The sequence below is a fragment of the Mugil cephalus genome, chromosome 4, assembly GCF_022458985.1.
Source record: "Mugil cephalus isolate CIBA_MC_2020 chromosome 4, CIBA_Mcephalus_1.1, whole genome shotgun sequence".
In the NCBI taxonomy this organism is placed as follows: Eukaryota; Metazoa; Chordata; class Actinopteri; order Mugiliformes; family Mugilidae; genus Mugil; species Mugil cephalus.
The window spans coordinates 22,760,866-22,786,976 of NC_061773.1; the positions used below are offsets into that span (position 1 = coordinate 22,760,866).

The following is a 26,111-nucleotide window of genomic DNA, read 5'->3' on the forward strand; positions in this document are numbered from 1 at the left end:
GGACAAAGGGTCGCAACCCCCAAACATGAGTTCCTTTGGTCAGTGTGTTTTCCCAAAGGATGAGGTTACATTTGAACCAGAAAGCTAATCCATAGCTGCTAGCGCGGTGGCGGAGGGAGCCAGACCACACAGCAGTCGAGGTCAGACGAGCCGTCGACCTTTCAGCTGCATTTCTCCTCCGCTTTCAGAGGAAATCGTGCGGCCGTGCACCTCCCTAACGTCAACACAGGTTAATTCAACCTAACGCGGCTAATGTGCTTAGCCGCAGAACGCCGTCTGCTGCTGACTTGTTATGTCTGTCCGCAGCATTGTTAGGTCTGCTCGAAATGTTGGCAGTGGCCCACGTGTTGATTCAGTCAATGCAGGGTAAAATTACTGATGAACTGATAATGAGCGAGCGTTAGGTGCAACTCAGCTTTCAATGATTTTGATGAAATTATGATTTTGCCCATGCGTTACCGCTCACTATTCACGGGGGCGATGCTGTTCAACTCGTGTCTACAGCCCGATGTGCGCTGGATGCCTCCCGTGACTTATCACGACGCCGTGTGAAATCGCACCCGACACAGGTCGGGCTTTTTTGGGGCTCTCTGATGCTGCAGTTTTATATGAATGAATGCAGAGCTCCTCGCTGATCTCAGCGGTGACAAATCTGACAAAACCACACGCAGTAACTTGCCTTTTCCGTTTCCGGGGAAATGAACGTTTGCCCGAATTACAGCACCAAAGCAAAATGAAAACACTTCTACCGTGTAATTATATCCCGTGTTTGCCGCTGAACAAGTCACTCAAACTGACGCGAAAGCCGTTTAAGCGAGCGCAGCGGTGATAAGATCACGTCTAAACTACGGTTAGTTACATGTTTAGCAGACTGTGGAACTGTTCTCCCCCATCGACAGCTTCCTGGCTGTTGCCTCCCTTGTTAATTTCACTCAGGCAGAAACGATATCGCCAGAGTGAAATCTGTTGCCTTGTGTACGTAATCACGCTCAATGCTCCATTTGTGTGTTCACACAGAGGCTCGACTAGGTCAAAAAAAAAAAAGAAAGAAAAGAAAAAGCTCAGCGCAAAATACTGTTGTTATCTACCCCTGATAAGCACCACGAGTCCACTGGTGCTTTTGAATGACTGGTAAAAGTGCAAAAATACGTTTTTGCTCTATGCTTGAACCCTGAATATTTCAGGACAGAGCTACTAAACAGGATGTGCAGTCGACCTGAAAGACTTGCACGCGAATTAACCATCATCCAAGTACACAACATGGTGTAAATTGTGCAGTCCAAACAATAACCTTGGCGCCCGTTGCCTCACTTTAGCAGGCAAAAGCGCCATTATATGTTTTTAATACTTGGTTCGTGCTTGGTGCAAGTTTTCTTGTTTCGCTCTTGTGTACTTACATCCTAAAGCAACACTTCCTGCTATTGTCTGTTAAGACACAAGCGACTACACAATCTGTCGCACTCCCTTTCTCTACAAAACACACACACACAGAGAGTCTCCACAGCCGCCTCCTCTCGCTCCCTTCCCTCGACGTCGGGGCTTCTGGTGCAGGGGCAGCGCTGCCAAAAAGTTACAGGGGGGTGATAGGGCAGAGCAACTGTGTCTTCTCTGAGAAAAAAAAAAAAAAAAAAGAGAGAGAGGGAGAGAGAGAGAGAAAGGGGGAGTGATTAAGTGGGAGAGAGAGAAAGAAAGAGAGAGAGAGGGAAAAAATTAAATTGAGGTAGTTTAGCTCACAAGAGGGGGAAGTAGGAGACACAGAAAAGTCAGAGGGAGCTCGTTGTGTCAAAAGCAGTTTGACTGTGACTCTCTTTGTCAGTGCACCGCCGGGCTCCAGCGCCGCAGCACCACTCCCCTGTCAGAGCAGGAGCTATCTTCTCCCTGAGCCTCCCACTACCCTGTCCCACCGCTGCCTCCCACTGTGATTGGACTGGACCACCGTGGGACCACGGCGAGGGACCTCTTCGCTGGATGTCAGCGCCCAAGACCGGTGAGAGCTTTGTGCATGTGTGCATGTCTTATCTGTGAAGGAATTAAAAAAAAAAAAAAAATTGTCTTCTTAAGTGGCTGTCAATAACCAGGAATGTGGAGGTCTGGAGGTTCTGGACGTTTCTGCAGCAGTGTTTTTTTTTTTCTTATTTTTTTGTTATTTAAGTGGTTGTTTTTAGTGCATGTTTACTGCTGCTCCTGAGAAGTGGTCAGTTTTGGTTTTTTGCGGGCGATGAGAAGCTGTGTAGCGGCTATCACACACACACACGCGCACACACACACACACACACACAATGTGATCTGTGCAAAGAGCGCTTGCAAATCATGTAGACTTATAAAATATACAAGGGGAAACAGAAAGGAATAGTCGTACTTCATTTCTCTGGTTTTATTTGTTTGGTTTGGGAAGTGTTGTTTCTCAGGATGGGGAAGGGGAGAAAATTGAAAACAGAACCACCCACCCCGGGAGAGCCGGTCTGTCCATGACTGGCTTCAGAGTGCAAAGAATGAAATGAACTGCTGAGAAGAGACGAGCGTAGATGAACGGAGATGAGGAGGGAGGGAGGGAGAGGGGGGGGGAGATAGTGAAAGAGGTTTTGGTTGAAAGTGAGACTTTATTACGTTCCTGTCGCTGTCCTCTGGCTGGACAGCTGTCCTCTCGAGCAAGGACACTGCAAGCGCAGAGAAAACACCGAGAAAGTGTTGACAAGTCGATTCTTGCTTACGCATACTCTCTTCACCCACAAACACATCTTTTTATAGAAAACTCGGCCAACTCCGTACATCACATTTCCGCCGCAACATGCTTAAACAGCATTAGTAGAAAGTGGGTTAAAAAAAAAAAAAGGGTGTAAAGTCGGCTGCGTATCGCTAGTCTTGTGCGCTGTATGTACAGTAAATCCCGCTGCACAAGATAAAACTCCTCTCGACCCAAAACACTGGACTTTTGCTCTATTTTTACTCTTTTGAGCTGCTCCGTTTTTAGAGAGCAGTCCCTCGGGGTCAATAAATCAGACTTTAATCACTCTGCGTCCTCTCCAAAAATAATGGGGCTATAATGGCGACATTGATGGTTTTGTTTGGACTCGCCCCAGCGATGATGATGAAGTTTAGCACCGATAAAAACTTCTTCTGTGATCGTGAATGTTCTCTTTGGCCGGATCGAACGAGACTTTGGAGGACCTTATCTCAGATTCGCTGAGGAAATGATGAGGATATCGATCAATATTAGCCGATAATTGAATGCCTTTTGAGAGGATATTGAAACCTCGAGCCGCATTTGATTTGATTAGACGAGACAAATAAAGGTCCTGTGGTTAATGGGCAATCTGTCTGAGCAGTGAGACTGTACGGACAACGTGACGGCGGTTTGTATTTCTGCTGTCGTCGCGATAAATCATCAGACGTCTGGTGTGTTTGGTTTCTTTGAGGTCGAGGGGCAGCAGGTTAAGAGGCCACGGTCGCCCTGAAGTGGTCCGCTGGGACACAACTCTCCCTCTCCCTTCTCAGGATATACACGAACGCGCGTCCACTCCTCGAACAAAGCTTCATGATGCAGTTTCAGTGACGCAACATCTGCCTTGTCTTTCACGTTCTCAAATTGTCTAAATTACATCCTTGAAAAAAGGTTATCTTTGGAAGACCTCGGCAATGACACGAGTTGTCAGTCCAAACAAAACTTTAAAAAAAAAAAAGAACTTTTGTTTTCCGTTGCCAAAACGACTTTCAGATTTTGCTCTGCTCCGTCAGATTTTCTGCTGCTGACGGATGACGGGGCAGTTGAGTGGCTGTGTCGCGGGGCCAGGATTGCAGGCATCCAAAGCGGATCACCTTTCATTAAAAAGGTGGCCTGAAGAGGGTTGTTAATGACAGGAGAGGCTGCGCGCTGAGGTCACGAGAGCACCGCCAAGCGTTCAAAAGACTGGCCAGATTCAGTTAGCGCACTTATTTCTTAACAAGAACAGTACTTTTATTGCAAGAATCTGATCCGTAGTAGCAGGAAACAGTTTAACCTCCATAAAGTGCAGATGTGTGGACTCCTATGAGCGCCGCATATAATACACTAATATATATGCTTTCTGTACTCCTCTGTGTTTACGTTATAATGCCAGCAAAAGCAGGAGACTTTCTGAAATGCGTTTCTCGTGTCGCCTATTAGACATGTAATCCTACATCATAAGACGTGAACACTTCGGTTAAAGCCTCCACCTCCACCTCTCAGGGGCCGTTCGGCCTCACGCGTGCACCACGCTAAAAAGTCCTGTCGCAGGCAAACTTCAAAGGTTCGCATGATGTTCAAAAGTCTGCATTTTGAACTTTTTTCCACACGTGCCAGCGCGGGAATGTGAGGGCGTCGCAGAGCAGCGCTTTCCAGCGTCGCGCTCGGTTTCCAGAGAAACTAGGCGAGCGCCGAGTGCCATCGCTCCCCTCTGTGGTTTCTCTTCTCTAAGCTGTTGGGAATGGAAAGGCTTTGGAGGCTACCCACCGCCGCGTGCAGCCTCCAGCGCCTCCTCCATTCAAAGTCACCGCACAGCTGCGAGCTGCTGTAGTAGGATCTACCTGAGCCAGCTCTGTGTTTCCAAAGCCACAGCTTTACATATGACATGGAACATTTTTGTTTTTTATTTTTTGGTTGTCGCGCATCTGTGAGATCTGTAGATATTTAGTTTGGCGTCTCTTCTGCTAGCATCTCATCCTTAGTGTTGTGTTGTTTTGCCACTTTGGGCGCTCTCTAAAAAGACAACACAGAGGCCGCCTTGTAAAGCTGCTGCGGACGACGTAGCTCTTCAGCTGCTACTATTTTCACTAGCTAGTTGCTAAATTCGTCCGCCTGTTGTGGCTGACAAAGTGGCCGATGAGAGTGGTGAGAGTGAACCAAAATAACAAAGTTGTGAGCGGTGAAACCAAAACAGTGAGCTGGAAATGAGCGGCGAGGTGACTAAAAAAGGAAAAGACATCACAACCTCATACAGGGGATTTTTATTTTGAACTTCAGTAGGTCTGTTGAGCTAATTAACGCTACAGCACGGTGGCGCTGCACTTTTTTTTTCTTCACTCGAACAGAGCGAACCACAAATACAAGAAACCGCTTTTAGAGAAAGGCCAGTCGACCTTTCCAAGCATTAGATAGCAGAGCGAAAGGGGGAAATGGAAAACAGACGGACAGTAAACTTGCGCGCTTTCATGTCTGAGCGTGCTGTTTCCCATGATATCACGGTGTTTTCGTGTTAGCGCGGGTTCCTGTATGCGCGCGCCGCGTGTGCCTGCAAGGTGGGATGACCCCACGGATTGGGAAAACAAAAAACACAGATTCTTGTTTGTGAATCACCAGTTCCCACCAGGAAGTCTGTCCGACTGATAACTCCACAAATTCCACACGTCTCCACAATGCACTGTGGCATTTCCGTCACTGACCCCCTCTATTATCGCGCACATTATCCACATCGGGCCGCCGATGCTGCGGAGAAAAATGACACCCGAGCGGCTACGAAAGCTGCCGCTGGGCGTTTGTTCTCGCTGTGTGAGAGCGTCCATTTGGCTCTGGCGGCGCGCCAGTGTCGGCTGTTGCGTCTTAATTGCTCACGTCCCTACCTTCAACCACTCCTTTCTCACTCTCCATATCTTTTCCTTTACTCTTTTTTTTATTATTCTTTCTGGCAATCTGCCCTGCAACTGCTGCTCCCTCCATCACCGTATTGCCTGACTGCATTCTTCTCATTCCTACCGGCTTCCTGTGACTGCAAGAGGAGTGAGCCCCACCGGCCACAAACCTCCACCTTGGAGTCCTACCCATGCATGCCATATGTTTGTCCTCATCTTCACCTTTCTGGCTTTCAGTTCTTCAAGGTTTGCTTGTTTTGTTTTTTGTTTGCAAAAAATCAAGCTAGAATGACTTTTTTTGCTCGTATTCTCCTTTTACTTCAAGGTGGGGATGTGTTTGCTGCAGGGTCCCGTGACCGTCCCTCTCGCTGTGAACCAGTTAATTATGCACGCAATTAGACTCACATGCCCTCTTGCACATCCGAACACTGGCAACAGTAGCATTGCCCGCTGACGACAGAAGCGGGATAGTGACAGTGTGAGGGCGAAAGATAAGAAGGGAGAGTGCTATTGATATCCAGAGATGACGTGTTAACAGAAATTCATACGTTAGCGGCAACTTCATCAGGCCCCCGATCTTCAGTCTGCTCAGTGACCGCTAAATGGGCTTCTATAAGTCATGCTACTAAATGAATGCATGCCCCCTACTCTTAGACAAATAATTGTATTAAAAGAGCTTTTTTATTTGAGGGAAACATAATTTTTAGTATTGCAACAGTTCCCAGGAACGCTCTGCATCTGCAGATAGGAGAGGCTCTGTGTCAAGCGTGCCCTGTTCAAAAATGGAATGCTATAAAATTCAATTTGCTTGAACCTATCTCAAATTATTTAGGCCACAGTCAGCCCCGTGACTGAGGGATGGACTGTTATGTGCTGCCAAGAATACAGGGGGAAGAGACGTACTGTTGTTGAAATTAGACTGTGCTGTTGATAGCAGTTTTTTTTTTTTTTTTTTTCACTCAAGCCGCAATTTTCCCCTTAGGTACACTATTAAACTTAACAACTACAGATCTACTGACTGGCTCACAGGACCAGGACCAGTGTGAGTCACATGAGTCTTTTATTACTTTTATTCTCTGAGATTGGTTTATCTTCATGGATAATGGATCTTGACCTTATTTGAGTGGAATTTTACCCACAAATGGTGTGGGGGGGGGGGGGGAGGGCTGCAAGAGGTCACGCTACGAGGGGCGACAGTGAATTAGCATCTATTGGTTTGCATGGCAAAAAGATTTACCTTCGGTATCAAAACCAATTCTTGTAGTTTCCGAACCTACCCTCCCGAAAGAAACAGGCTGAATTTGTTATAGAGTGGATGCTCAGAAACATATACAATTTGAGGCCTTCCTCCTGGCCTAACCTACATGCTGTGTGTCTCACGCAGGCCTCTGTGGTTTCCCAATCATTTTGAAGGCCATATTTACATTTTTGGCCAGTTTGTTTCTGTTCTGAGCTCAGCACTTCACTTAAAAATATCCTGTCTGCTGCCATAAAAGTGTCCTAAACACACACAGATGTTGCATTGCGAAAAGATCTATCTGCTGTAAAAAAAAAAAAAAAAAAGCATCCGTAGAAATAATTCTACGCCAGTGTCTGCACAGTACGATCATTAAACAAAACAAGTAGACAAGAGTAATGGTGTTTATGCCGTGTGCTATGAACGATCCAACTAGTCCAGCTCCCTTTAATCAACTTGCAACTATCCTCGGTAATCTCATATTATCAGCATATTGACATAGCAGGCAGATAAAGTCCTTGTATTTAATTTGTGTTGTATTTAAGTTTCATTTCTGTACCAGGTTTTGGTTGCTTCACTTTGTCCGTCATAACTTCATCGGAAGTGACTCACTGAACTTGTATTTGAGTCTATTTTTACCTCCTGCTGTACCTGTATTTCTGCATTTTTGGAAGCGGAACTAAGCGTGTGTATTTATACAGTATATCGGTTTGTTTTTAGCCTCTGTTCTTTTTTTTTTTTATCTGATAACTGCAGCTACAGGCCTTTTAATACATGACATTTTGTCACGTAATGGTGATGGAATTTCAAAAAACTTCCCTTTATAACAGCTGCTGTCCAAGTGTGTTGTTCACGCCCCTGCGCGATCAGAGTTCATTCACGCGTTCATTCATGTTGTCAGTTGCTAAAACTATATTTGTTTTAGTTGGATTGTACTGGAGTTTAAAGATCTTTCTTTCAACCTGTGGAGCAGGTCACCTCTGGCAACCTAGTTTATATGCAGTTGGACTTGGCCCTATTTACATACCGTCACTTGCTAAAAACAAATGCATTCTTTTATGCTATATTAGACCGCATTTGTTTACCCGACTGTTACGACGTTCAGTTTCTTTTAAAATGATCTGAGGAAATGTGGTAAGTCAACTGTATGATCCTTTTTGGTGGATGTCGCTTGCGGGACTGTCTAAATGGGGCTGTCTCAACACAACACAATACAACTCAATAGTGCTACAAACCACAGTCTTCAACGTGAACAACCAATTCAATCAACAGCTCTCACGGTTATTTTAAGCTAACGCTAAATACCATGACCTTTATGAAGCTAAGATTTATGAGAGGACTGTCATGATAGAAAGCATTGTTAAAAAAAAAAGAAAAATAAGTGCAATTTGGGCACATTGCTGTCTGCTTGGTCTCAGTGTTGTGTTCTGTTCACTTCTCTTTCTACAACAGTGGAGTAGTAGTTATTTTCATTGGAAATTTTTTTTTTGCAGTTTTCTATGTAATTTTCGCACTTTGCAAATTCACGCAGTCAAATTGGGCCAGATTAGACCCTCTCTCGGGCCGCTTTTGGGCCGCGGGCTGTACGTTTGACACCCATCCACTACAGGAACAAACAGTTTTGTGTGGAGCCAGATGTGATAAGCATCCCTACCCGGCACAGTTCACCAGGTGGAGCCCTCGCACCAGCAGCACGCAGGCGGATGAAAGTGACACTTCCAGCTGGTTTTATCAGCAGTTTCACCGCCGACACGCAAACTCGGCGACGAGGAGACAGACAGATGAAGCTCTCGGTGGCGGCGGACAGGCTTTCTCCTCTGCGTTTTGCCTTTGTCGAAGCTTAACTCTGCGCGGACGGACCAGAGAGCAAAAAAATATATAAATAAATAAAAGCTCCGAAGATGACCAGGAGAGACGGTCCGACGACGTTTACATCCGTCTTTTCTGTTGTCTGATGTGCTCTCGTTGCCTTTAAGGCGACTCTCGGTGCGGACGTTGTCGCATGAAATAAAAAGCGTCGCTCTTGAACTTCACCTCCAAAAGGTAGGCGATGGTTATTTGCTTTCAAATAACTTTATTGGCAAAAAATAGTTTTTATTTTTTATTTTTTTATTATTCTTATTTAATTCAACTGCCTGATCCGAATATTTCCTTGTTATTCTTCTTCAGGGTTTTGCTCAGATCAACAGGTCTTAATGCGCTGAGCTTTTTGAGCGTTTGTCAGTGTGTGTATGTGTATGTTTTTTTTTTGTTTTGTTTTTTTCTTTTCTCTAATAGCCCTAATATTTACCTGTGGTTACACCTGCTTAAACGAATTGCATGTGTAACTGAACACACGTGCCCTGGTAATTGTCCTCATGTGACACACAACAGGACTATGCATTCATTTGCCAGTTCATTAGGAACACTGAAAAAGCGTATCAAAAAAGAAAAATGCACTCTAATGTGACAGTCCTGCACTAAATCTTTGCGTCACGGAGGTTGAGATGGCACTTCTTTCAAATGTTCATATGCAAATGTGGATGCTGAGAGTTGACCACTGTCACTAGGAATAATGGTCAGAAAGGACAACAGCCTTTTACTAAATCTTAATGATGGTATTCAGTGTCGGTTTAACGGAACTGAGAGGGTTGTTGTTTCATCTGTATTTTTGGAGACTTGTGGTTTAATCTGTACTGTGTTTGTTTGTAGCCCATTGTAGTCAGCGGGCTAGGCTAAATAACAGAAACGCTTTAGTTTTTAATTCTTAACTGCACCATAATCTACATCCTACATCTAAAGCGACGGTACAGTTGACCGGCCCCGGGATGGGGAGCTCTGCTTCAGTGTGTCTTATCACAGAAGTCGTATTAAAAAATGAGCCTGATCCCACCCAAGTCCCTTCAGTCCCTAGAAAATGAAAACACACATTCATATACACGCCCATAGCAGCCTCGCGTTCTCATGTGTCCAGGTTGGCTCTCTCAGCTCGGGATGAGGTCATAGCCTTAGTGCTGTAGCACAGATACAGTTACATTAGTTTCATGTGGTCCATGCCAAAGGAATCAACACCACCTGCACTCCTCTGCCTCTTTTTGTTGCCTTATAGATTACTCCCCCGATCCTTTGTTTTTTTCCCCTCCCATCATTTTATACCTCTTTGTGCACTAAATAAAGACCCTAATCACGTATTAACCAGCCATTTATAGCAAGCTATCACCTTACCCAAACTGCTGATGCCAACGTGTTTGGCTTTGTCACTGTCTTAATCGCCAGCTGATACGTGTCTGTGAAAAGTTCATGTGAAATTCTATCGCCACCATCTTAGAGTAAAAGCTAATTGCTCACCACTACCCTGAAAATCTGGAAATTTTGTTTGGAAATGTGCCCATTTTGTTGTCCGTGTTTGTTAGACTGAGACGTTCTGGTGTCAACATACACTAAAGTTGGATAACAGCTGCCATCAGCTACCAGCTACACCTTGACCTAACATTGTGTACATTAAATGCCATTCATGTCGATCTTATCAGAGAGCTGTATTGTGATGGGGGTTGCTTGCGGTCAGCTTTTAATGATTGAGGTATGAAGGTGTGGATTTCACTTTGTGTAGTGGGCAAACCTCTAGTAGAAACACAGATACAGATAACTGATAATTGTCGTGGGGGTTTGAGCAAACATTTATTGTTTATGATTCAATAACCCTTAAACGCTTAACCTCCTGAAATCCGGGCTTTTATGTGAAATGTGTGTAACAATTATAAAAACTAATCTTTGAGATTTAATTCCAGTGTCCTCGAACGGGTACTTGCTAATTAGTGACACCGTGACTTGTTACTACTGACAGAATTTGTGGAATTTGTCATATCAAACTACAGAGATTAATAAGCATACATAAACATGTTTCTACCATAAAAATAAAATAAAGATTCTCTGTGAAGCAGAATAAGCTGCCACAAACATAAAACCTAACGTCCCCATATGAGGACGCAGGGTCTCACGAGGTGAAATTGTACATCTTAAAATGATTAAGGGGGGGTACTAATAAAGATTATGTATTTACCTGCCAGTTGTTTATTTCAGTATCTGGCCGAATATAGTTTCTGTACTTTTTTGTAGAGCCCAAGATTGTGCTTGCTTGTTTACCTATTACTGTCACATAAGACTGAGGAAATACTTTTTTTTTGTGTATTTGAGCCAGATTATTTGTGTTAAGTTGGGAGCGTATAGAGTTCAGTGGACAGTTTTATTTTCATTTTTAATGCCGTATTTTTAATGATGACTAAGTTGACCAGAAAGGGACCTTCCAGGATTAATCACTCACTTCCAGTATATTCAGTCAATGATTCTGCCCTGGTTGTGTAACCAGTTACGGACGAGCTTATTTTTGACCTTTGCAGTGACCACATCGACTCCCGCTGTGAATTTATACTAAAGTAGCAGAGATAAAGGCACACGTCACGATCGTGTCATCGCCGGGTCATTTGGATATACCTTAGTGCTATAGGGGAATTGTGAAAGGGAACATCAACCTTTTCCCAGTGCAGATAACCTTTAAAAGTCCCCAGTGTTTTCCCAGTGTGAGCCACAGCAGCGCACTGACAATAGGGACAGTGTTCTGGACCGGCCAGAGCACCAGATCACATTTCCTGTTCCTGATTTAAGATCAACTCAGCTGACTACTGATACACAGTGCTCCTAAAAAAAAAAAAAAAAAAAAAAAAAAGAATGCAACAGGACCATCTCTTTGCTTTGTATCATGTGAGCGTGTATTTGTGTGTGTGAGAGAAGAGATAGGGCAACATATAGGGACTATTAGAAAAATAAAAGTTCATAAAAAACACAGTGACTTTATCAAATCTAGCTGTAAAAGCTGACTTGCGCCAGGAGACAGTAACCTTATTCTCAGCGACTGCAGGGTGTATTGGAAACAAAGAAGCCCTTCTGTGTCGTCTTCTTACCTAGTACGCAATAACAGACGGTGGGACGCAGCAGGCTGCAGACACACTGGTGACTTATAGTAGGAAGTCGACATGAAAACCTGTTTTCTCAGTCAAATCATACTTACGCCAGGTGTTGGGTTTTTACACGTTTAAAAACAAATGCATGCCAGTATTTTCGTATGCGTGGGCGTGGAAAGACCACGTTCCCTCAGGTGACATCTGGTAATATCAGGATCACGGAGCAGGGGTGGATGTTTGTGGGCGGAGATGAAGTGCGCAGACCTTTGAGTCGGTCCACGCACACAGATGATCAGTGACTGTTTTTCTTTTGAAGCACCTAAAGGAAGTCAGCTGGATTTCCCATCAGGTCGAACGGTGCCCAATGCTGAAATTTGCATAATTGTGCGCAAGCGTTAATGCGATAATGTGTCTTGAATGGGTGGGGGTAATGCACCGCGTCACCGCTTTCAGTTATGAATGACGAGCACATGTCGGGGCATGAAAGCATCAGCGACGATCCTTCCAGCAAGTAACACATATTGTCTGCGTGTCCTTAGGCTAGACAAAGCTTTGGATTTGGGCCAATCTTCTGATTGCACTGTAGGCCTAAATTTAGCTCCCCCTTACAAAGAAATGATGACCCCCCCTTCCCTCCCTTCCCCTGGAACCCACAAGAGAAATAATGAAACCATTTCAACAATTGCCGGTCTGTTTGTCTGTGAGAAATCGAGCTGGAGAAAGAGCACGCTAGCGATGTGACGCTCTTTCATGTACGCACAACTCTCGAGTTGAGCCGGAGACCCCTCACCTTTTCCCACCCGGCCTCAAGGACGCGACATGAAGGGAGGTCTTACATCGCTCTGACCTCTGAACCTTCGGTCGGAGAGAGCGGCGGGAATGACACAAAACAGTGCTGACGGCCGTGACAGAAAGGAAAAGCGTTGATGATGATTGTGATGATGACGAAATGTCGCGTTTGCCATTTTCCTCTTGGCAGTCGAGAGTAGGGCTGCATGGTTCACGTCGTGCCGTATTACGCACACCTCGGTTAGTCGTGTGCAGTAGACTATGGTAACAGTAAACACATGTCAGACATCTGATGATGCCATAGATCACAAATATATTGGCACAACAACAATTTTTAACTCGTTCTCCTTATATTAGCGCGTGTACGCATACACAAGGAGTTGTTCTCCACATTTAATCAAACTGCACAGTATCATCCTGAGCTTATATACTGTATATGAGGTTGACGTCAACAACATACACATACAAAAGCATGTGTAGGCCACTGGGAATACTATTAATACACTTATAGGGACACGCACTTGCCACACGCACACAAAAACAAGTGGTGCGATGCTATTAGCACGGCGAGAAACGGCAAAACACGTGCGCCCTCGCTTGATTACACACAATAACACGAGTGTTTGCCGACAGGTGACGCTAAAAATACACCGCCGCCGCACTGACACTTGCACAGAGGGCCACAGTTCAGAAGAGGCAAATGGACACTATTAATACGGCGGCACCGACACACGGCAGCGCCGATGCATGTGCACATGCACCCTCAACTGTCACACAGGCAGACCCCGCTTATGCAAACACAAAGACCTGCTGTGTATACTCGCGAGAAACAACTGCAAGCTATTAATATCCCGGGGCGCATATAGGATGGACGCGCAAAAAGCGCCCACACGCACATGGGTAACGCCAAAGGAGGATTGATACTCCAGCTGCTCGGAAGCGGGGGGACAGAATGTGCCCGGCAGCTGTGGATTCCTATAAATGTGAGGACAGGGGAGGGACGGAGCGGAGGACGGAGGGATAGGTGGCGGGCTGAGCGTCGCCCGCGGGTATCTGTCATACAATCGCTATTTAGTCCACGTCTATTAATAATGAACCCAAGCGAATTTGCATTGAGCATTGAAATTTGTTAGTTACATTTTAAACATTTTGTCTTTTGCCGTTTCTGCATGGTTGCTCATCTGTCCAAATATAAACCTCGTACCTGCTGCAGGTGTTTATGTGCACAGCAACTATTGCTGTTGTTATTGTGATGTGTGTGACTGCTCGACTTCTTAACCAACACCACTGTGGGAGTTCGCCCCGGCCCGGCGATAAACAATTTTTGCACATTTCAACCACGGCGTGAATATAAAAACTGCAGGACATCTGCAGCCCTCTCGATCTGCACAAAAGAGCCACCGAAGCCATTCAACCAAAATAGCAGCTTGCGCTTGCCTAAATGAACCAAGAGGATGTTATGGTGCAGACTAACTTTAGAAACAGGAAGTCACTGTTTCTTTGTGAGTGTGTGTCTGTGCGCGTGCACCGCTGATGTCTCTGCATGTGTGCAGGTGTGTCCGCAGCCCGTGTGTGTGTGCGTGCGTGTGTGTGTCGTGCGCGCTCGTGCGTTAGTGCTTCAGTGTGTTGCTGCACAGGGCTCGCAGAAAGAGGATGATGGTTGTGAAACGAATATGCTATTACAGAAACCAGAAGTTTGTCTCCTGCCTATTTTTAGCACCACGACGCTCAAAAGGGAGACAGAGAAGCACGCACACAGACTTTTATCAGCATGCACTTCTCTGTGTTTTTAAACTGTTTAAGATTTTATCGCACAATAATGCGCTTCTCGAAATTTTTTAGAGTGCAATTGATAAGTGGCGGACCATCACAAACAATGTGGGCTGAGAAGATACCTGCGCCGTTGCAGTATTTCTCCTGTAATGCGATGTCGAAATAAGCGTGTGCTGCGTGTATTCTGTCCTAGTGAACTCTTTGTAATGTGATAGGAAGTAATCAGGAGCTTTTGAAAGCCTTCAGGGTCAGGAGAGTAGAAAACTGTTTAGTTTAGTTTGACTGCGCAATGCTGCGGCTGAGCTGGGTTTGAGTCACACTGTAATTGCCCAAAGTAAAACCGTAAGTGTCAGTACAAAGCTGAAATATATATATTTAAGGTGAACGGGCGGTTTTCGCTTTAAATCGTCGACGGATATTGACAACGCGCGCGCATCTGGGAAGACGTTCAGGATAACGCTGTTTTCAAAGTAAATGGATGCCATTGACACATACTTGTGTCTGTGGCAGAATGGCCTTTTGCTATTTTATGGGTAATTCATAACGCAGGTGTTTCTTCTCTGTTTAGATCACCAGTAAGGCTGACTTCCTGATAACTTCCTTTCTCTCAGGGGAGCTGACTTGTTTGGGGACGTGTGTGTGTGTGTGTGTGTGTGTGTGTGTGTGTGTGTGTGTGTGTGTGTATTTGTGTGAAAGCGTTTGCAGATTATGCGCGTCCCCACCACCTCTACCTCTACCACCACCACCACCTCCACCACCACCACCGTCCCGCGTCTCCAGTGATTGTTTGATTTCCTTTGAAAACACACAGGCATTTTTTCTGGTAATACATACTGTGCGCCTGCAACTTGCGCTTCCTGTTTCACTTTTTTTTATTACAGTAAACGCAGCTTAAAAAAAAAAAAACCTCAACAGTTGCTGCATGTAATACGTTCGCACGGCAGCTGAGAGCGGGATAGACTGAAAATATTTGTGTCTTTAAGGTTACCTGGCGAGGCAGGATTCCATCGGCGCGCGAGGACTCCGCTGAGCAAGCGCGTAAATCGCAGGCATATTTTTGAAAAGAGGCTTGTCATCCCGTGTTTCTATTTTAAGCCGTGCCAGGCCGAGCTCGCACAATAGCTTGCCTCTCTTTCATTGTCACACTTGGCAAAAGGTGAAAAACCCAGCAGCCTGTCCCTTTGAACAAACAGGATTAATGCAGGCTCTGTATTTTGCTATCAAGCAGAGCCGCGGAATCACTCGGCTCCGACTGCGCGATATTATCTTTGAACCGTCGCGTCGAGCTCTCGCGCAACCTGCCGCAATAAGAGTGTGGGAGCGTTTTCTCCTCCCGAGGGGACCCAGAATGAATGCCTTCACGGACATGAATGTCTCCCTCACTGAGGCGGTGCTGCATTTGAGAAAAGAGAGCCAAACCACATCGCTGGGCCTTTACACAACTTGCTGTACGCCTCAGACAGTTCAGTAAAGTAGAGCTCGTGTGCATGTGCGTGAGGTTTGTTTTGGACCGCTTTGTTGCACCTTGAAAAGTTACATCTATAACTCTCCGTGACATAGGGGTCATTGGCCTGTATTTATGTCGCGCGCCATTTTTTTTCTTTTCTTCTCTGGAGCTTTTAATAGCACACATTAAAGACCGCAACGCTGCGTTTAACTCAGGAAACCCGAGTTAATCACAGCTATCTCAACGTAGCGCGGTTCATCGGCGGAGATGCTCCGGTGATGCAATCTTACATTTTGCTCGCTCGAAAACTTAATGAATAACTGCAATGCTGTGTTGTTAATGCAAAAAAAAAAAATTGTTACTGTGTTACAGCGGTATCCACAACAGTTAGTGTAATTCAGCAGGATGTGCCAGTAAAGAAATGTCCACTTACAGGAATTATGTGAGTAATGTTGAGTAATATTTTGGGTTGCAGTTGTTCTGGCGTTCAGTAAATTTCCACATGCTTCCCTCCCTCCCACTGTCCTCTTACCCTAAAGGGAGCAAGGTGTCTCCTTCCATTCTGTATCTGTCTTCTCTTTTGTATCAGTACCGAAACATTCCTCACCATGTTTATTGGTTTCAGGTGTCAGTCGCAAATTCACACGTGAAAACGCTATCAAATTACTGTACCTGTGAGCTTGCTTATGTTTTTGTTTTTAAAACACCTGAGAAACATTTTGGGCCGGTGTCTTCTCACGAGCAGTTATTATTATCTTCCTGTCTGTTTCACTTTTTTTATGGTGTGCGTGTGTGTGTGTGTGTGCGTGTGTGTGCGTGTGTGTGCGTGTAGGCCACGGCGTCAGCCCCGAACGCTGCCATGCACGCTGCAGTGAAATCATTCGTAGCGAAAAGCAAAGGTCGCTCCGAGGCATTTGCAGATGCCCTTCAAAACGTCGCACCTGTAAAAATACATCTGTCTTTGGTTGAGACACAGAAGCTCAGCTCAGTTATCTTGCTAAATTTAGTTTTCTGTTACTTTTATTTTCTGGAAGGTCGTTGACATATTGATGTGCCTGACCCAAATGCCTTAACCACACAATGTTCAAATCCAACTCTCCACCCCGTTCCTTTTATTATTTTTTTTCTTTCATGCACTTCCAGCCCCAAGATATACAAACATCCCTCTCTTTTTTTTTTCTTTTTTTTTTGCTGCACTGAATGCAGCGTTGGACAATGGCCAGTTGACTGGAGGCAGGGAGACTTAAATGAAATGGAATATGACTGGCAAACGTGCAGAGTTAAAGTGGACATCCTGGCTTTAACTAATGCTAAATAAACTGGGTGCACTCTTTATTATGTTTATTGTTTATTGTATGGATCACCACTAATCTTCCTGGGGTCCACAAAGGACTTAAAATGTAACATAAATGAGCATACAAACAGTCATACATTCATACACTTCTCGCATTGTAATAACAACAACAATAACACAATCATGATACACACATGTACACACACACACTCTGTGTATATACATGCATAATATATATTTAAAATATATATACATATATATTAATAACACTATAATCATACAAATATACTATAACACTGCTAATAATACTATACGTTGGTGAACTACCTCAGTCACCACTATCATAATAATAATTCTACTCATTTCAATATCAGTAATGAATCCCCAGTCTTAGTTTGCTGCCTTACGTGAGTCTTAAGTAATTTTTTTTTGTGTTTTTTTTTATGGTTTTGACGTGAAACCATATATGTCTCTCCAAATATTCTTTTGTTATGTCTGTGAATATCTGGTAAATACTTATGAACTACAAAGATACGATCTCATATTCCATATCGACTGCGATATGCAGGACACTGAAAAAACCCCCCGGAGGGATAATTCATTCATCTCCATCTCTTTCATAATTCCTCCCACTCATTGCACTCGTGAGGGTAGGCAGTCAGCACGTTTACATGCACTTAAATAAACTGAATCGTTGCCTTAATCCGACTTCAACTGGACAATTTAAGTGCACGTGAACACGTTACTCCGACTAAAATCTGAGTCTTAATCTGACTTTTAACTCAGCGCCACAACCGCTGAGCTGGTGTATGACCCCGCTACAAAAACATTCAAGAAAGCCGGTCGCAGAAGAAGAAGGTAAATAGAGCCGGTAGAAGAACCACCAAAACGGGTTATGTGCATTTTATCTTCACCAAAAGTGCGAGATTAAAAATGCCGATATGCCGCATGAACAACTCTTGTTTATTATATGACGTAATAGGTCAACCGGAAAGCGGGCCATATTAACGTGGTATTAACCCCCTGAAAACACACGTATCGCCACCTAGTGTGGAAGAGGAGGACATGTTCCTGTCAATTATTCAATTTTCTCCACTGCATGTAAACTGGGACAAGGACCAGCTTTGAGAATGTCGAATTTCGAGCATTTCGTTTAAGCTCTGCATGTAAACTACACTGACTGTTACCCTTCAACAAACTGATGTGTCACGTTTTCTCTTTCTCCCTGTGTAGTGGATGTGATCCTCAGCAATCCGGTTTCATTACCCGTCAGTGGGAAGCAGCCCATGGACCTAAGTGTGACACACAGGTTGTTACCTCCAGGCCCAGATTCGGCCATGCTGGCCCCCCACCCTCCGTTCTACTTGGGACATCTCACCCCTCAGCATTGCTCCCAGTTTTCCCAGCCGCACTTGCAGGTGAGGCGTAACTCAGGTGTCAGTCTTAAGACGGAAAGTGACTGTAAAGTAGCAGCAGCGGGAATATTCCGATGACTGAGGTCGAGTTATGGTCGAGTGATCGGATAAAAACATTGGCTTTGAAGCGAAGATGTAAATCTGCAGCGAATAGTTTCCCTTTTTAAACATGATTAAAATCACCTGTTTTATCAGCATTTAGTACTCAGCATGCTCACGAATTTTAACCTGATGTCACCACACAAGATTAACATTTTGTGTAAGGTGCGCTGAGAATATGGCAGTCAGATTTCTTGCCACATAAGCCACAGCTATTGTTTACTACATGTAGTTACAGTGCTCAGAGGAAATGAGTAAGAAGCAGGCCAGGTTACTGTCTAATCAGACAGTGTCAGCGTTTAATCCCAACATACACTTAACAGAGCGCAGAGAAGGAAAGATACCAGGTATACAGATATGTTATTGTCAGACGCTAACACAAACGGCATCCGTCCCTTTTTGCATGTCTCTCACATGTGCAACCCACACAGACTTGATTGCTCACTGTCCATATTTCTCCCTTATTTCTTTATCCCTCCTCCCTCAGTACAACATTGAATCGAGGCAAAGAGCCATGGAGGAGAACAGAGAGGAGCTACAGCCGCTGATACGGAAGGGCAAAAACGAGCAGAGTGAGTGGTTTCTGTTAATCCACAACAGTGTTAGAGTACGTGCGTATGTTCTTTGAAAGACCATCGGCTTGTTGACGCGTTCTACAGTTAGCTATGAGTCAACCATTGAAAAAAAGTGAAGGGGATTTCCATTAACACTGTGACGTATTTTTAGATTCCAAGGAAATTTTGCAGTCATATTAAGCCTAAGTCAAACAAACACATTTATTTAAGGAAACACTTTGCTGCTGTGCTAATTTATTCCAAGTAGAGGAAATGAAGCCTGCTTAGAGGAAAGTGACAAACATGCTGGATCCTGCTTATGAAGTCAGAGTGCTTTCACACAATGACAGAACCTTCTAAAGAAGAAAGTTCCTGTTTTTACTGTATAAAAATGGTTCAACATATTACACCATTACAATTCAAAACGTTGTATGGCTGACTGAATGATGGACATGTTTTTTATCGTCTGGCAGGTGCTATAGCCAGTCCACTGGTAAGGCAGAAACTTCGGGACCATATAATTATGAAGAACCAGCCTACCCATGACAGGGTCACTCCCAACCACAGCAGTCCTGCCCCAGGATACAGGTGTGAAAGACATTCATCACTTTTCACAAATTGTGTTGAAATGACAAGTACGTTTACATGCACGTGAAAAAAAATCAATTATTGCCTTAATCTAACTTTAACCGGACAACTTAAGTGCATGTAAAACACGTTACTCCGACTAATATCCGAGTTCTCTTTGTCCGATTAACACACTCAGATATTGCGATTGCGACCTTAATCAGAATTAAACTAGACGCTGCATGTGCCAGTCGCAGAAAAAGAAGAAGGTAAACAGAGTCGGCTGAAGAACCGTCCAAGCGATAGCGCCGTCTTGTCTGCAACAAAAGTAGCGCACACATTACACACGAGATTAAAAAAAGCCGAACTATTATCCCTCTAATTGTTGTTTGAAATGCCGATCTACCGCATGAATGACCATTGGTTATTATATGATGCAATAAGTCAACCAGAAAGGAGGCCTTATTAACCCGCTGACAAGACACATATCGCCACCTAGTGTGGAGGAGGAGGACATGTTCCCGTCAGTTATTTGAGTTTCTTCGTGTGCATGTAAACACACTGAGTGAAAAATAAATTATTCTTTGAAAGTTATAATATAATATAATATAATACAATACAATACAATACAATACAATATAATATAATATAATATTATACAATACAATGTAAGATAATATAATATTATACAATACAATACAATACAATGTAATATAATATAATTGAACTGAAAAATGAAATAAATGGAGCTTCTGTCCTAATACCCGCACACAAATGAAGTAATCATAGATATTGTTTTGATCACCAAGGTTACCAGTTCCTGACATGTCCCCAAAGCCCCAGCCGACAACCTGTGACCAGCGCAAGGACCTCGCCCTGCGGAGAACAGGTGAGACACCTGTTTGTGTCCGCGATTGAGGTTTCTACCCTGAGGTTATAGCTGTGAAGGTCACTGGTGATTTTCCATTTCAGGTCTGTTCTACTGTGTTGTGTCCTTTGTAATCTGAGTTCGACTCAAAGTCACCCTGCTGCATAGCACAGCGTAATATTTTGTTCAGTGCGATGCTTTTTAGCGCCCCGGTGCACTGTCATTATGTTACACATTCTCGACCAGAGAATGAGGCAGCGAGGGAGAGAATGAACGTACACAGAAGTGTCCTCTGTATTGTTATGAAGGAGACTCATGAAGCATCACGCCTGCAGGGCCAGAGAACTGCTGAACAGCCTTTAAAACAACAGTGACAGTGAGACGCGAAGATTAAAGTAGTTGCATAACTTTAAGCAAGGTATGTGTAAAATGAACCGCGTGAGAGTCCGGAGCAGGTCTACCCCTGTGTGTGAATGAGAATGGGAGTGGTTCTGCCTTCCCGTACATTTCTGCGAGTATACTAACCATTATTTATTTGCGTTGTCCTAGAACCTTTTTACACACACACCCTCCAGTGCTTTTGTTGGCCCAGCGACAACACAAATTTACTTTGTATCTGCTCTAAGCCAGCCACTGATTGATTGCTTTGTTTGCCTGGCCAATGTATACATGGAACTTTTTGATGCTTTTGTCCAGGGCAGAAGTATTTGCTCAGCTAAGATTGCTTTGACTGGGTTCTGTGATAGAAACTGAGTGCATCACTGTAGTGTGTGAACTACAGAGTCACTGCTTTATTGCTGATGTAGGCAACGCAATAGACAGTTTGTTGTCCAGTTTCATAAGTCCCGAGGGATGTAGGTATCAATGTCACAGGGATGATTATGTCTTTGTGCGTATGTGTGCGCATGCACGTCTTAACTCGTGCGTGTTTTTGTGTGTGTGTGTGTGTGTGTGTGTGCAGTCTCTGAGCCCATACTGAAGTTAAAATTGAAGAAACTCATCAACACAAGGCCAAACCCGCTGCAACGAAAGATTAGCGCCCCTCCTGCTGTCAAGCACAGGCCAGAAACTCTGGGTAAAGTATTAACATTAAGTTGCATCATACACATGATCTTAGGCTCCTGTTTTATGTCCATTTGCCATTTCATTTCATCCTCTCAACACACTGATACATTGTTCCAGTTTTGTCATGCTAGTGTTGGATGTCATATATCTATAGCGTGTCTGTCCGTTCTGTCCAGCAGACTCTTCCCCAAGCAGCAGCAGCAACCCAGCGTCTGGGGGAAGCTCGCCAAACGACAGCCTCCATTCAGATACCGGGGCTCTACCGCTGGCCCACGAGGTGAGACCGATTATTTATAACGTCGTTATGGCTCTTTAGTGAACCGTTTCATGCACATTAACAACGAGCACAAAGCGTAGAGTGTCTCCTTTAAGCATACGTAAACACATTACGGGGACAAATAGTGCCCCTGCTTCATGTTATTGGCTGCTGAATATAAGAAAGAAACCTTTAGTATTATCCTGGAGGTGTGTTAAATACTGTGATCAGCGGGATCAGTCAGAGGAAGCTTGGCGGCCGATTGTACAAACACAGCACACCCTTTCTTTCCTTTGTCGTGATTATTTCTGATTGTAATGCTCGCGTGGGTTTATCAGTTATTAATGACAAACATTCAGGTCACGGATAATAACGCTTTACATCGGATTGATTAATGATGTGAAAGGTGCGTGACACTTTGTCAAATGACACCAATTAACGCCATGTTCTTGTGTTCACTCTGGATGCTGTGATCATTTTCATGCCTCATTCATTAACAGAGGCTGCTGCTGAGGGATGGCAATTTAGCCCATTTCGCCTTGCCTCCCAACCCCACTGCCATGCCCAACATCACTGCAGGTCTCCCAGCACAGGTGAGAACCTGAACGTAGCGTGGTCCCCTTCCGAATCAATAGCTGGGTTTACGCGGAGGCTTCTTTCTCATTCCGATTGAAGTTCAAGTTGTTCCACGCTTCAGTCTATCACGGCTCCAATTAATTTTTGATGGAACTAAATATATCTATTTTTCCATCATCTAAGCGTGTGGTAACGTCTAGCTCTTTCACAGTTGTTATTAAAAACAACCTCTCCACGGCACCTCAGACCAGTTGAGGACACGTCACTCGGCGTGGGCCCGTCTATTCCGATTGAGGCATTTATATGGAGCGTTTCCATTCGGCGTGGGCTTCTAAACCGATTGCAATCGGAATGTATGGCTCCATGTAAACCCAGCTAATACGTAAATATTCCGATATTTCATATCATAACAAAAAAAATAGACTCTCTATTAATTGCCTGAATATGTGTCCATGTTAGCTGTGTGTGTCCTGTAAATGTCAATGCTGCAAATGGTGCTTTGCACACATGAACACCAAACATGTGGTATATTCAGTCTTTCACTTCCCTCTTAAACTATGTGCTACTTTCGTATGTTGTGAATCAGTCTCATTAATATACTCATTTGATGTCATTGTTCACACATTCGGTGAGGAGTCCACACCTCCGCGTTGCGTGTTTTTTTTTTTTCATTTATGTTTAAGCTGCAGCTGTGACGAGAGCTTCTCACATCACCCCTCCTCTCTTCCTAGGACGACTTGAGGGTAGCGAGGCCGTTGGCAGTTTCTGCCATGCAGCCGGTTTACCTGCCTATAGATGGCAGCGGTCCAGCTCTGGGTCAGCGCCTGCAGCCTGTGTTCATCCTTGAGCCGCACACTGGGCTGGTGCACTCGCAGCTCGTTTCACGTGAGTTGGATGACTCTTGACATTTGAGAAATTTCTCAGCATGCATATAAACAGAGCTCAAACAGAGGATTTGTATGTAAAAGCGACAAGACAAAGGTGCCACAATATTAAAACCACTGTCAGGAGAAGTAGATAACATTGGCCATCTTGTCATAATACCGTGTTCTGCTGGGAAACTTTTGGACCCAGCATTCATAGACATGTAGCACCCACCTAGACCAGATCAGGCACCCCCACCCCATAGCAATGACGCTCCTTGATGGCAGCTGGATGCAGCAGCAACAACTCAAAAAACACACAAAAAAAACGGCACAAGCTGTTGACCTGGCCTCCAAATTCACTAGAACCCAAACTGACCATGTGTCTGTGGGATGATCCACAGACGCCCCTCCCCTCAACCGATAGGACACAAAGGCACCCCCACTAACAACATTCATTCAACCAGACCCCCTCAGAAAGCCCATGTCCATTCTCCGCTGAGTCACAACTGTTTTAGAGACACAAGGGAGACCTACACAATATTAGGTCATAATGTTATGCCTGATCAGTGTATACTTCTATTATATTATTTCTAGTTCAGCTTAACTGTTTTATTTTGCCATTTGTGCTTTGCAACACTTGCTGCAGACAAGTAAAAACCTGCGTGATGTAACTGCGGTCGGCGGAGGCTTATCTAAGCCTATCTTTTAGACACCGTTGATTAATGACGGCATCTAATGGCTTTTCTCTTGCCTTGGCTCATGCGAGTGCAAGTATATGGGCTGGAATGTTTTGTTTGTTTTGCGGAGTTTTATGAAAACAAAAGCATGATTGATAATGCAGTGTTGCATGCACCTTGGCTTCGCTTGTGAGAGAGGCATTGCCAAACGTTACACAATATTTTCATTTGCATTTGTTTTGCCCTAAACTTTCCCCTGCTTAATTAAAGTCCCACCAACCGTGACATAAAGCGCGTGTGCTCATCCACGGCTTTTTGCAGGCCTTTTGACACAGTGGGTGAATCGCAAGAGTGAAATGTGAACATCAGCAACAACTGTGGTCCATTTAGATGCTGAGGGTCCTGGTCTTGTGTGGAGATATCTAAATGAAACGTATCCATTGTTACTTTTACTTACAACACCTGTGCTGCAGCTGCTGAAACAACACAGAATATGTGTTCATTTTAAATCAGACTCTGAATGAACGTTCACGTCTGGATAAATGGCACAAGGGCGCTCTCTACTGACCTCTTAACGGTGATGCTGACTCACTGGCGATATACTGAAATACTGTACTCCAACAGCGGCTCCTCGCTTTTCCTTGTATTTCTATGTCGGATTAATTTATTTGAGCTTAATTATTATAACCAGCTGTCTTTATTTTTGCTTTTTTGACAGTTATTTTTGCTCTCATCTTCACTCCTGGTTTTTACCCCCGCCCTTTCGTCTCCTCACAGTTCCTGCTCTGAGCTCCTTTCATGGGCAGAAGCAGCCTCACCTGTCCTCCTCCAGACGGGAAAGCTCAGGCACCTCCCACAAACCGCTGGAGCGAACGCGCTCAGAGCCGCCGCCCTACAGCCACTCGCTGTCTATGCATACCCTGCACGCCCAGCACCAGCTGCTGCAGTACTACAAGAGCGGGCTGGAGATCAAACAGAATCCACACCTGGGCAAGGTGAGAGGAGTGACGGGCGTGGACACAGAAAACATGCTGCTCACAATTAAACTGGTTCATTTCAATTAGTGTTTAGTGTTGGTGTGGAATTTGAACTGAAGTGAAAGATTATGCAGAAAAATGCGTTAAAAAAAATCTAGATCCAGGCGCTCGAATGGGTTTGAAAAAGTAAAAGGCCTTTTATTAAACGGGCTGGAGTCATTAATGTTTTGCACATATCGTCTTAAAAAGACTCTCAATAGCAACTTTGACACTCAAACTGGTTCTGTAAAACTTCTGCCTTGCACCAGCTGCCGAGCAAGTCCGTTGAGAAGCCCCGCCTGACGCAGATCCCCTCAGAGGAGATGGACCTGGACGACGTCGGATCGGGGCCAGCCTCGGGGACGGGGTCGCTGTGCGGGTCAGAGCCCGGCGAGGACGGCTACCCCAGGAGACAGAGCAACGCCAGCACCGACTCGGTTTACGACACAGAGTCCACTACCTCGTCCAGAGAGAGCTTGATCGAGTCCTCCCATTCCTTCGGTCAGGTAATAATGCTCTGATGTGCGGCCTCTCCCGAACAGAAAAGTCTTCTCAGTGGTTTTAGTTTTGTTATTGGCACAGGGGGAAATTATGCTGACAAAGAATCTCTGCTAATGAACGTTATTATTCAGCGCTTTATTGTAGTAACATGTTGCCCCTTGATGGTAATGAACATCAGATAACAGATCATGAGGCTAAAATTGATTTTGCTCTTTTGCTTGTTAATCATTGACAGAGTACATTGTTCTATATTTGTATCCCTAGTGTGTGTTGTACAGTACATTAAATTCCCAGGTTTTGCCAACAGGAGGCGCTGTTGTTTTATTTATAAGCTGGAAAGAGACTTTACATTGTTGTTACAGTATGCTTGGCAAAGCTGGCTTTTCTTTATCAGTTTTTTTTTTTGTACTGGAGAAGTACAGGTTAATTAACCAAATAATGAATAGTTGCAATCTACTGATGAAAGAGACTGGACTGCCACTTTGATTAGTTTATTTTTTATTATTATTATTAGTATTCTAGCTAGGCCGTGTTGCTGTTTTGAATTGAAATACTCTCTTTTCCCTAAATGTCTGCTCTTCTCTTCAC

The 26,111-nt window shown here is 44.4% G+C and overlaps 1 protein-coding gene across 4 annotated transcripts in view; it reads left to right on the forward strand.

Annotated features, from left to right (window-relative positions):
* Window positions 1–1,379: 1,379 nt before the first annotated feature.
* LOC125006341 (histone deacetylase 7-like) overlaps window positions 1,380–26,111 on the forward strand; it is a 40,043-nt gene continuing 15,311 nt past the window's right edge. The window contains exons 1-11 of one of the 4 annotated variants that reach the window (XM_047582289.1): window positions 1,380–1,987; window positions 18,297–18,481; window positions 19,065–19,149; window positions 19,605–19,719; window positions 20,508–20,587; window positions 21,528–21,641; window positions 21,811–21,908; window positions 22,388–22,480; window positions 23,195–23,348; window positions 24,784–25,001; window positions 25,292–25,528. In XM_047582289.1, the coding sequence (XP_047438245.1) occupies window positions 1,969–1,987; window positions 18,297–18,481; window positions 19,065–19,149; window positions 19,605–19,719; window positions 20,508–20,587; window positions 21,528–21,641; window positions 21,811–21,908; window positions 22,388–22,480; window positions 23,195–23,348; window positions 24,784–25,001; window positions 25,292–25,528 (1,398 nt within the window). In that variant the 5' untranslated portion in view covers window positions 1,380–1,968. Of the gene's footprint in view, window positions 1,988–6,752; window positions 8,867–18,296; window positions 18,482–19,064; window positions 19,150–19,604; window positions 19,720–20,507; window positions 20,588–21,527; window positions 21,642–21,810; window positions 21,909–22,387; window positions 22,481–23,194; window positions 23,349–24,783; window positions 25,002–25,291; window positions 25,529–26,111 lie in introns of those variants that run through there. The other 3 variants (XM_047582286.1, XM_047582287.1, XM_047582288.1) reach the window with 3 other exon arrangements.